Raw genomic sequence first — 12728 nt, 5'->3', positions numbered from 1 at the left:
GTCTTTAAAGGGGAAATGAAGGACTAAGTCAAGTTTACATTATTTTATACATTGGATTCTACTTTAATGAAAATATATTAAACTCGTTTCATGTAACCATTTAAAAGAAAATGGCATATTTTACTATAGCTTTTAGACCTAGGGCACCATCATCTTGGATATCCATATCTGACGCCATGGGGTTGGTTCCATTCCCTCAGCTGAACAGATATAGTGGAAGTAAAGGAGACTGTAAAGTCTAATTTAACCCAATGCATGAAGTTGTAGAAAGTAGTGAAAAGTGAAAGTACCCGCCCCATTACGTCAGTACCGGACCTGGTTGAAACCATAGTTGAAGCCTATACAGGCAGTCAGGCAGATAATACAAAGAGTGGACCAAAGCGCATCAAATGATCGGTAATTAAAAGAAAAAAGAAAAAAAACACTGAATAAATATCTATTTTTATATTAGACACACATCTGATGCTTGCATATGCAGCAGCTCCGCGTCCACAACTTCACGCATAGGGTAAAATTAGGCATTACAGTCTCCATGTTCAATCATTTAAGTCCACTGTATCTGTTCAGCTGAGGGAACGGAACCAGCCCTGTGATGTCAGACACAGCAATATTTCAAGATGGCGGCGCCCTAGCTCTATAATTTATAGTAAAACATGGCGTTTTCTGCTAAAAGGTTACATTAATCGAGTTTGTTTTATATTTTTCCATTAAAGTAGAAATTAATTTACAAAATAATATAAACTAGACTAAGTGCTTAATTTCCCCTTTAATTATGTCATGTGTTGTACACGGTTTGTCTTTGTTTACTAAATTGCTTAACGTTATGTTTATTTCCTATTGTTTACATCTTGTACTTTATACTCGTTTAATGCCCATTGTAGTTGATTAAATCTGGAAATCAAAGACAAGAGTCTGTGTATAACAATCGATTTCACTCCACATTCATGGTTATTTACGTTTAGATTTTCTTAAATCAAAAATATTGATTTATAATATTAATATAATTAATTATAAGGCCATACTCTATGTAAATAAATCTTTTTATAGTTAATGTACAGTGAAACCGATATATTTATGGTGAGGTAAGTGATGTTATAAAGTCCGCTGTCGTTGTATTTAAAGTACCCGACTTATGTCTTCACGTCCTCTGGAGTTTGTTCTTAAAAGACTGAACCTGGCAAGGCTTAACTGCATAGGATGCAAGTCCGAACATTGCGTACTTGGTATTGAAAAACAATCTAGGTTTTTTTCAACACTAAGTTTATTTGTATGGAAAGAAGAGCATTTTTTTTTATCTGGAATTGGCATTTTGGAATGAAGTGAGCCTCTTCCATAAGGTGACTTAACGTAAGCAAAAAATATAATCCTTGTATTACCATTAACAAAACCCCAGTGTGAAGATTACACAGTCTGTGCATACAAAACACAGATTTAAATAAGAATAAACTAAGCAAGGTACCACTACTAAGATGATACTACTAACTGTCCATATCTGTATCCATGTCCTCTGTCTCAGTGGCTGTGCTGGGCCTCTGGATCTTTGGTTTGATTACAAAAGGGCACTCTTTTCTGGAGAGGTCAACCTCATGCTGCACAAAAAAACAATGGGGTCACATTCCGTCAACAAAAGGGCAGAATGCAAAAAGCTGAATGGTCTATGCAGGAACAAGGGGCTGAACGAGTTTCAATACCTCCAGTCTGCAGATAAAGATTGAGAGGCCGCCGTGGGACTGAAAAGCGGCCATGTCCAGATTGGTGATGAGATCCACAACTCTCACTGCCCGCGTCACAAAGGTAATCTGGTCCTGCTCGTCCCCTAGGAACTTGATCACCTGATGTGAAAGTGGCATAGGTTAACAACACATAAAACGTTCTCATTAAATGCTGAACAAATAAGGAAGCAGCAATTCACAAACCTTTAGCAATGCCTCCATCATACCACAAGACACCAAGGCCTCTCCACCTGCGTCATAGCTAGCCAAGTGGTAGAGGAAGGAGAAGAGGGCTGTGGCAAACTGGTGGGGGTACGGCTCCATCAGTGGGTCTAAAACAGGAACAAATGTCAGAAATACAGAATCTGAAGTTGAGAAATCTTAGCTGAAAGTTTACATCTCCTTACCGATCATTGCCTGTATGCAGTTGCGAACAAGCACAGGCAGAAATCCATGATAGGAGGCTGTTCCTGTGCAGTCGATGATGTTGGAGAGCTTGGGGGTGCGTTCCAGGTGGACTATTGATGTCAACGTCCGCAAAGAAGCAGCCTTAATGTCCTGCAACAATTGTTTTGAGGGTTCATCAATAAAATCTGAGCATCTTTTCAGTGTTTTTCTTGAGCATTTACTCTCACAGTCACACACACAAAAAAGTTTGTCTTCCATTGTGAATGCAAGAGGCAGGGTCCAGAAACTCATGCTGTACTTCTTTCATTTGTTCATTAAAAACGACTATGACCTTATCACAAAAATGGGTTTACTCTCTAGTGTGAAATGGCAAGAGACAAAAAATGGTTCCTAGGAGCATACTTCTGCTCCATCTTATGTCGCCTGCATCACAAATTAAATGTTGAAATGGCACTTAAAAGTGAGCAGCTTTGAGCACTTTTCTATAAAACAATACATCAATATGGTGGCCATAACTGTGCTCACTTCAAAGTGTTCTCTTGCAATTTTCCCACAATGGCATGCATTTCAGGTTTACTCTAAATACAGATCTCCAAGACATTTGAATTTGAAAACAAGTGACAAAAATATAGTAGTCAACAATTGAAGCGGTTTAAAAAATTTTTTAAGACTGTCCTAAGACAAAAATGAGTGTCGTTTAGGACAACTTGATGAAGGGTTTTGATCAGGAGTAGGGACGCTCATAATAACTGATCCACCGTTAACCAAAAGGGTGCGTTTTAACCCATTTTAAAGGTATCAGTTAAACAATAAATTTTTCATTTTATTATTTTCAAAATTGGCTGCATAAATGTGCAACACATATTTGTTAACACACAGAATGGTAACACGTGCAACCACACGTGCCTACAGACATATTTTGACAACGAAGCAAAACAAAAGAAGGATATAGTTGGTCACAGTTTGACAGACAAGTTGATACCAAACAAGCGCTGATGCGGATTGCCTCTGTCCTGGATCCGCATTATAAACACTTCTGTTTATTAGCACAACTGGAGAAAGAAGCTGCAAAATAAAACTTTCTGAAATGGTCGCTGCTTTGGAAACAAGCCGGACACAAGTTGGAGAGTCAGGATTTTCTCTCCATCAGAGCATGCTCTGGCACCACTCAAACACAACAAATAGGCTATAGTTGTGAAGATTTAGTGTATAACCAATAAAACATTTGAAAAAATTACAGTTATTAATAGTTCTTATAAAATATATTTTTTTTAAATAGACTACATAATCTACGAATCAAACAAATCCAAAGACTTTCTTAATTTCTGCATAATATCTCCACACCAAACGGAGGCTTTCATTGTATAGCTTATAAAACTTATTTTATGTAAACAACAAAATTGTTATATGCTATAGTAGCCATTACTTTACAAAAAAAGTCAAAAATGAGCCTTGTCACAGTCTTTCATCACATGCAGTGAGCGCAAATGAACCACGAATGAGAGGAAATAAAAGCACACAAGCTCTAATGTAAACCCAGACACTCAAGACATAATCTTTAAAAACAAAGACATCTATTAAAATGTTGACAGATGTTTATAATACAAGAATAACAGCGGGGCATCAATTAAATGTATATTTTCTGCAGAGCAATCGATTTGAGGTAGCTTGCTATTTTTTTTTTTAAGGAGGAAAAAACGATGAGGAAAAACAGCCAATGCTGGTCCTTAAAAAAGTTTCAGTCAATGCTGCTGGAAACAATGCATGTGTGAAGATGCTCTGTTTTATGTTCTGTTGTTAATATGTTTGCATGTTAAAATAAATTTGTATTTTAAAATGTAATATTTAATGTGTCGGTACACAAAAAAGAAAAATTATTATTATTTTTTAATTAAACAATAATTTTCTTTTAATTTGACCAGTTAACAAGCAACATTGTTAGTTGGCAAAATTAACCGAAATGAGCACTCCTAATCAGGGGTAAAACGTTGACTACTATACATTAATGTCAAAACAATTTATTATCTGAATTAAAAGAACTTTAAACCTCCAGGATTGCAATTTTGCTGTGAAGGAGTACACTGCACATTTTACGCAGTGCAGTGTGATGTCATATTACTACAATGGTCATATTTTGCTCATTAAAAAAATCTAGCAAGACCTTGGCTTAAACAGTGCAACAAGTAGGCATATATCCAGTTTTAGTGCCAGAAAGTTAATAATTGCTACCCACCACCAGCTGTTTGTCTGTGATCTGAAGTACATCCACTAGCTCCTCTATAAGCCCATTATAGAGTATGCTATTGGCTGACTCCTGGAGGGCGTTGGAGTACACTGCACAAAAAATATAACCACACATTACATCAACCTCACCAGACAGAAAGCAACAACCTAGTGCCATTTCATGAAAATAAATACCGATTCTTATTTTGGTCAGCACCAGAGGGGTCACTCACCGAGTATGGAGATGGCATGCAGCCTGGCTTGAACAGCCTGCAGTCTCCTCTTGTGGTTGGAGAAGCCATGAGCCAGGCGAATGTGTGTAAAAAGCAATATTTGCTTGTCTTTAGGTATGTTGTACATAGCCGTTAGAGACTCCATGATCTCAGAGGGGCTTTCAGAAATCTGAGGGTGCACCGGGGAGGAGCAGAAATTAGATTCAAGTGCAATCAATAGCTATTAAGCGTCTATGCACTTCCATTAACTGTTCCACAAGGACAGCAAATGTAAACCACAGAAACTCACCTTATCAAGTTGTTCGATATGAATGTAGTGTAGCGTATTACTGCTTGACTGTTGACATAAAAGGTACAAAAAAATGGTTGAAAGCGTCTACACGACAACAAGACAGAACAAAAAAAATGAATTGTTCAGCTTAACAAAAAAAAGAAACAAAAACATTGTAGAAAGAGAATGGCAATATAAAGGGAAGCGCGACTCAGTGCATACCTTCTTTTCCACTTTGACCTCAGAGCTGGGCTCTGCATAGAACTCAAAGTGCAATGTGGTGGCACTCGGTGGATATTTCTGCGCAAAACAAAAAAACAGACGACTCAGAAAAAAGAAACACTTGCAAGATGAAGTTTAAGCGGGCTTTCACATCTGTGGTTCGGTTCATTTGGTCCAGAAAAAGGGGAATAAATGAAACATTGTAGCATTTTTCTGCCTTTTTTGGGACATTTTCACACCACACTGATTGCTTAAGTCTGAACCAGTAAAAAAAAACAAAATGCAGTCATGTGACAAAATCCACATCACTTACTGGCCAGATGTTATTAAATGTACTTCCTTAACTGTTATTTGATTGGTCAGAATTAGCATGCAGGAAAATCCCAACAAAACTCCTACAAGTAAAGAAATCGGCAGACACAAAGTGTCGCTTTTTATTATGGAGGGATGACTGCGCTGGCTGATTGTATCCCTGGCCATAGTATACAATATAGTTTATATAAATCACTTTAGACAAACTATACATTTCAATGAAGAATTCCAGACAGTTATTTCTCAATGATAGCAAAACATTCTTGAACGCCCTTTAAAACTGGTGGAATACAGTGCCAAATGGGTTGTTTTTTGATTTGTGAACCAGCATTATGTATAATACTTTACCAATTTATATCAGTCTCAATGTAATGAAAGCTTCATTTACATTTTTACAACAATTCATACATGGAAAAAGAAAAATGTGGCAAAATATGTTTAATAATTACATCAACTGGCTCAAAACTAAGCCTGGGTCACACATAACGTGGTGCCATATTAAACAAACAAAAACTTGCCAAAACAAAAATTTGATTCGGGAGTTTAAAACAGATCATCAAAAGGTCCATGCTGATTAAAAAGATAGTTCAGTCAAAGGTGAAAAATACTCCCCCTCATGTTGTTCCAAACATGTATGAGTTTCTTTCTTCAAAAAGAATATATTTGAAAGAGACTTGTTACCAACAAGTAGTGTTCCGCAGAAGAAAGAAACTCATCCAGGTGTGGAACAATTGAGGGGGGTTAACAAATGATCATTTTAATTTCTGTATAACTAACTCTATTAATAACAGGTAGCTGTGGATCTGAGGTTTCACCTTCTCAGAATTGTTCTCTTTCATTTCCTCCTGAAGTCAATCAAGGTCAGAGGCCCACAAGTAAAAAATAAACAGCTAGTAGAAACTTAATGTCATTTTAATCTATAACAACCTTGAGGTTTTTCTCCATGTTTAATAAAGTAAAGCTATTTCTGTTAAATATCTCTATATAATAACATGACATGACTTGACTGGAGAGCAGACCTGCATTGCTAATGCTAACATCCACCTTGATATAATATACATTTAGTTGTTGTTTTCACTGCTGAAATAGTTACATGTTTATTTACTAATAGGAAAATGTTGAACTTAGGGCTGTACGATATTGGAAAAATTTGACATTGCAATACTTTGTTTTTCTTCAATATATACTGCGATACGAATACAATATCAGCAGATGGCTTTAAATTGCTCTATTTGGGAGAGGAGTGGTCATTAATTTAGACTGATTAGAGTGATATTCTAAGGGTGTGAATAATGTATAAAAAAATAAAATAAAATAATTGCAATTATAATTACTCTTCATTACAAATGTTGTAGGTTATCATGTCCAAATGCTTTACACTCTCTTGAAACGCCTGTAAAACATATGCAAATTATAAAGTTTCACTTTGTTATGGTTACACTTCGCAATAACTCCACAATTCTCATGTATTCTCAATTGTTGTTCAACTATAATCCCAACTGAATATTGCATAACCTGCGATGTGACTATTGCGGACACACACATTGCGATATCAATGCTGAAACGATATATTGTGCAGCCCTAGTTCAACCCATATTTACACATGAATCTAAATGCCACTGTAAGCAATGTGCTCAGGTATTGCAAACTTTATTTTTTTTCCTAAACAAAGACAAATAAACTTTTCTGCAAGTATATTGGGACACCGTTTCAACATTTGCAACAATAAAATACAATTGCACACATATGACAAATCACTGCCAAGAAAAGCATGTTTTCTCTTTTTCACAACATAATATAATACATAATAGAAAAGTACAACATACCGACATCGGCAGATCTCTGCAACACTCTGCAAGACCAAAACCATTCTCTTTCCCTCCCCAGCTCTACAACAGAGGAAATAAAGAAGTCAGGAAAAGATGTAGGATGAAAGATAACAAGCATCAGCCTTGAAATGTCAGTAAACAAACCATGAAAGCACCTCTCTGTACAGAAGCAGGTCAACACGCTGTTTTAGTTACAACCCATTCAAAACCAATGAAGTCATTTCAAGAAAGATTTGAAAGTTCATACTACAAAGTAGCAGTTTATGGAATGAAACTTCTAAACTTTTATAAACCCCTGAATTAACTGAATGCACTTCAAAGGCCTTTGATTCGCAGCTGCTAGGAATTTCAATCATCTTGACTTCAGTGATCAAAACTGAGAGAAGAAAACATATGACGACATGCCTAAAATAAGAGCGTTCATACCTCAGCCAGATGTTGCAGGCGGGCAAGCAGTGGGCTTCTTTTATCTGAGCCTAGTCTGGTGATGTAGTTGGAACGTTTGCTAAACACATACAGGAGATTCAGCACGGACAGAACCACCTGCATATCACATGATGCTAGAAGGGTGGTCAAGTGCTAAAAACACAATGGAAAAGAAGACAAATCAAACCATGATGAAGAATTGAAGACTAACAGAAGCAGGTTTTGTTGGTCTGGGGTTGCAGTACCTCTATAGAGCTGTACAGGTGTCTTGAAAAACTGTATTCGATTAATAACGCGGTGAAGTTGAGGACCGCCAGCAATAAGGCTTTTAACTGCCCATTCTCTGGCCGGTCGCACACCAACAACCAAGACATGTTCTCCACTGTCTGCCCGGCATCACAGAGGATGCCATCAAAGCGGTCCAGCAAGTCCACCCAATGATACAACTCGCACTGGGAAGAGAAACAGGTCATCAATGAAGATCTGAACATGCATATTGAACACTATGATGGTGTAGGTGCTAGCGCATACCTTGCCAATGTTCCAGGTCTTGATTTGCTGCAGTTCCAGCAAGAGCTGTTCGTCGCTGCATCCTTTTAGCTTCTCTATGAGTGTCCTGCAGTCAGCAGGCTGGAGAAAGAGAGCAAAACATGTCAACAGTGAGAAAATACACAACAGCAAATACACAAAGATGTGCAGACATCCTGCTTACTGACCGCTTCAGTGGGGGTTTTCTTCAATTTGCTTCGGTCAACCTTCATGGTCACTAATTTCTACACACGGTTCCTGCAAAGAATGCATAGAATCATGAGGGAGAATAATTAAAGTTTAGTCATATTAATGTAATTCTCATTTATGCATAATGCTGCCATAGGTGGGGGGGAAAAAATACTTGGCTTAACCATGTAAACAAATCTTATTTCAGCTTTCACACTTTCATACTAAACTCAGTGTTAGATTAATCCTGGGTCTTCATAAATCTGACTGTACGTTTAAAAGCCTTGAGTTATGTTTTTATTGTTATTTGATTAAACAATGTTCTTGTTTCTGGTGTTAATGCATTGACTGGATAAAAGCAGGACATGACCTGTTTACATAAAGCCTGAAACATTATAAATCCTCATATTATACTTTACCATTTGAAATATCACATTTGAAGACAATGAAAAGACTTTTTGGTAAGAAAATTTTTTTGTTCACCAACTACTGTTTAACAACACATAACACATGTTTTGCGATGACTAATGCCTAGTTCAGACTGCATGATTTTAGTCCCGATTTTGACTCGCCGACAGGTTTTGAGAAATCACCGACGAATGGCTGAAATTACAGGCAAATCGGTGCTCATGCACGAGAGTGACAATCACACAGTATGAACTATCAAAGATGCCATCTGAGAGAATCAAATGCTATGTAAAAGGAGTTTTGACTGAAAATAACATCAGCGATCGCCTACAGCCAATGAGAGAGCAGCATTCACTTGTGTGTGTGTGTGTGTGTGTGTGTGTACCTGCAGGTCAGCGGGAGGTTAAGGGAGAAGTTAAAAACGCTCATTTTCAGTTTATTTGGACCCAAGAAAAGGAGGGAAAAATAGTGGAGGTATGACAGGAGCACCTGTGTCTGTTTGACGTTTCATACAGAAAGTTAAAAAAAGAAAGTTGAGGAGAAATTGATAATTCCCTTCAAACCTATGTGAGCGAATATGTACATTTTCTACCCCATTAAAGGCTTCTTTCTCGTTATGTAGTTAATAACAAAAGATATACTACGTGCTTTTGGCTGTGAGATGTAGTTTGGACGAAGTTTTGTCAGCGATTTCTCCTATTGTAAAGTCATGCAATGTGAAAGCCCCTGTCGCCGATCCATCTTGCAGTGTAAACAAAGCAGCGACAAAACGCTCAGATAGTCATGCAGTGTGAAAACATCTGTGACACGACTACTTTAAAAATCATGCAGTATGAACTCGGCATAATGTGCACAAATACAAGGCAAGTGATTGGCTGATGATTGCAATGATCCTAGCCACAACTTTCTAACAACAAAATGATTCACAATGTGAAAGTTTAGCAATGCAATGTGCAGTTAACAACGTAGAAGATGTACTCAAACTGCTTCTTAAAGTGGGAATAACAATGGCATTAACCCAGGGTTAATAGCAGTTTGAAAAAACCCATGAGATGCATTTGAGTCATACGGGAACAATTACATATTAATTACATGACCTTTCACACTATGAAAAAGGAAAAAAGAACTCACGGTAAATGATTTGGCAATTCCAAGTTAACGGCATTTTTCATGTGCAAAACCTAACGTTAAACAAAAAGAAGGAAAGTGAAACAATCATCAAAAACGAACACAAAGTTAGTGAACTTTCTACCAGTCTCACAATAAACACAAACTCTTAAAAAAAGCTTCATTTAACAAAGCTCTACATATACCAAAGCAAAAACTAAAAGTAACTTCAATACTTTCATTTCTGTACAAAACACATTACATCAATGATGGCAGAAAGAAAACCAATGTGTGAGAGCAAATCAATGGAAAAAGCAACCCAGAATAATTCAAATATGGGGCACAGATTCTGGGCACAGACTAGCATTTTACAAACACGTCCTAACAAAATACGACAATTTTATATACACTTTCAGGAAACAAAAGGCTGTTAATGTCGCATTTAAGTTATATAAACTTAACATTATTTACTGCTGCCGAGAAAAACAAAACATATTTCAGACCTTGAACCTGGTCAAAGCATTGGCCTGTGTGATCAAGCAAATAAACAAAAAGCTAAATTATTAGTCATTATCAAAGAACAAAACTGTTCCGCAGTCCATAGCGCAACTAACCAGCTAACTTAGTTAACCGAATACCAAAAATTACAATGACATAGCTAACCTGAGATGTTCTTGTAAACGAAAGTACAACACCGTAAACAAACAGACTGCAAGTGCAAATCTAAGCATCACAGATTCAGTGTGACTAAACTAATAACTCGACAAATTATTTTGTTAACTAATTCCAACGTAAACAAGCTGGCAAACGGAGATCAATTTGAGAAAAACGGCAGCTAACGTACCATGCTAGCTAGTTTTTCCTTGCTAGCAAGCTAACACAGTCAGCAAGCTAACTTTTGCGGGTAAACATGAGCACGTCAATAACTCCTCAAATAAAACAATATTCGTCATTTTATGTAAACTGTAAATGAATTACAGTAAACTGAACAGGGTTAAATTTGACCATTAGCCGCTCGCGCGATCTTTGACGTTGAGATACAAAATACATAATTCCCCACAACATGTCAACACAAACCCGCAATCGCCCAACTCATTGCTAAAATCTTTACCAAAGTGGCTTTCTTTTCCAACAAACACTCTAAATCGTCAATTAAAGCATCGACTGTAGCAGAACACGCTAGAAGTGAAGCTATACCGGTCCATATTTTTTCCTGCGAACTGCATACATGCTGTGGTCTAACGATAATCTAGTGCCCGGCTCAGCCTGGCCTGCTCCTCCGGCAAACCCGCTCACTCCCCTTAGATCTCAAGCTCACAAAAACAGCGTCTGTCACCGCGTTCACAATCGTACCGTAGCGTATATTATCTCCCATTTTCAACAAACGCACCGTCTCGGTGAACTGTGGCTGGCAAAGCGCGCTCAGTGGCTGCTGATGAGATGCTCGTGCATGCGTTGGTTTGGTTGGTTAGCTGAGAAACGCAGAATATCTCGCTGAATCATTCCCTACTCGGGCCTACCATAACACTGACTTCCAGTGGACGGCTCGATTTCTCACTTTTTACAGCTGCACTTGTGCGTAGCTGCATTTGGGGAAAACGTAACTGTTAGCGTGACACACATCATGCTAAAAGTCTACAAAATATGTTTGTATGCAATAACATTTGGAGGATTAGATATATAATAAATTTGATATATGATGGAATGAATGTCAGTCTAAAATGTCTGCAGTCAGTAAGTCTGAATATGTTTAGTTAATGGATTACTTTAATATATATTTAACATGCAAATTTTGTGATACATATAGGTTTATCAAATTTTTTTTCTTAATAATACTTAATATAACCACGTTGAAAAGAAATTATATTACAGTTTGACTATAATAGAATTTTCTTTTTTCCTAAATCCCTAAAAACAATTGGGCAAACTTTAAATACTGTAGTTTTGGCACAATTTGGTTCTTCAATTCCTATCATCAGCATTGAAAGTAAAATAACACAGATTGAGTAAAAAGTTCACAAATACATACTTTACATAGAAATCGAGTCAGATATTATCTAACAGCAGTGATATCTACAGTAAATCATACAAGATAGATTTTGGGGGTGCATTTGTTAATATAAACAGTGAATTATTCTCTGATTTTATAAGTGGGCCACATGGCTTAAAACTGAAGATGGAAAATGCAACCCCCTAAAGACCAGATAAGAGGAATTTAGGTGTCAAGACTGTTGCTGAACTTGACGACTCCGCATACTTGTATTGGCATGAGCATCCATACACAACACACAATGTTTTAACGCCTAATTATGCGACAGTGGGGACTGTAAATGCACAAAACTTTACGTAAATTCTGCAAAATCTCAAATTATGCATCTCATTCATCACATAGGCTCGCGATACCACATACACGTCCTTTTAATCAGCCGTGATTCAGTGTTACCCTCCAATTCCCCGATATTTGCACGATAATTTCTATTTAATCTGAAGTATTCAGCTCACGGAATGTAAATAATTTCTGTCTTTCTGTGCGCGCGCACATCGCGCATGCATTCAACACACCACAATGCTCGTCAGTCCGACCGCAAATTAAAAATGGCGGTTTATATTAGCAAAGTGTCCGGTCTTTGCATCCAAAACACACATTTTAATAACAGCATACACGTACAATTCGCAAGCAAACCCATCTGGTACTGTTAAAGATCACGTAGAGTGAACAACAGACGTCTCCATCAAACAGACAAAGACTAATTTAAGCCCTTACCTCGGTTGCGCCTCAACATAACTTCTCCATCTTACAGCAGCGAGTGGGGATGTAAATCTCGCGATATTTCAGTTGGCTTCTTCTGCTCCAATAGTA

The 12728-nt window shown here is 37.4% G+C and overlaps 1 protein-coding gene across 42 annotated transcripts in view; it reads right to left on the bottom strand.

Annotated features, from left to right (window-relative positions):
* Window positions 1-12677, bottom strand: part of huwe1 (HECT, UBA and WWE domain containing E3 ubiquitin protein ligase 1) — a 78691-nt gene extending 66014 nt beyond the window's left edge. For 21 of the 42 annotated variants that reach the window (XR_015522867.1, XM_087305835.1, XM_087305864.1 and 18 more), the window contains exons 1-15: window positions 12633-12677; window positions 9893-9942; window positions 8353-8422; window positions 8168-8266; window positions 7882-8088; window positions 7637-7789; window positions 7208-7270; window positions 5070-5147; window positions 4866-4913; window positions 4577-4745; window positions 4354-4454; window positions 2120-2270; window positions 1917-2044; window positions 1692-1832; window positions 1484-1589 (exon numbers count right to left, since the gene is read on the bottom strand). Coding sequence is in view for 41 of the 42 variants with exons in the window: in XM_087305835.1 (XP_087161961.1) it covers window positions 1484-1589; window positions 1692-1832; window positions 1917-2044; window positions 2120-2270; window positions 4354-4454; window positions 4577-4745; window positions 4866-4913; window positions 5070-5147; window positions 7208-7270; window positions 7637-7789; window positions 7882-8088; window positions 8168-8266; window positions 8353-8397 (1489 nt within the window). In the remaining variant the exon portion in view is untranslated. Of the gene's footprint in view, window positions 1-1483; window positions 1590-1691; window positions 1833-1916; window positions 2045-2119; window positions 2271-4353; window positions 4455-4576; window positions 4746-4865; window positions 4914-5069; window positions 5148-7207; window positions 7271-7636; window positions 7790-7881; window positions 8089-8167; window positions 8267-8352; window positions 8423-9892; window positions 9943-10531; window positions 10741-10979; window positions 11405-12632 lie in introns of those variants that run through there. The other 21 variants (XM_087305865.1, XM_087305848.1, XM_087305870.1 and 18 more) reach the window with 10 other exon arrangements.
* Between the last annotated feature and the right edge of the window lie 51 nt (window positions 12678-12728).

Source organism: Danio rerio, chromosome 23, assembly GCF_052040795.2.
Source record: "Danio rerio strain M-AB ecotype USA chromosome 23, GRCz13ab, whole genome shotgun sequence".
Taxonomy (NCBI): Eukaryota; Metazoa; Chordata; class Actinopteri; order Cypriniformes; family Danionidae; genus Danio; species Danio rerio.
This window is presented reverse-complemented; position numbering and strand designations above follow the sequence as displayed.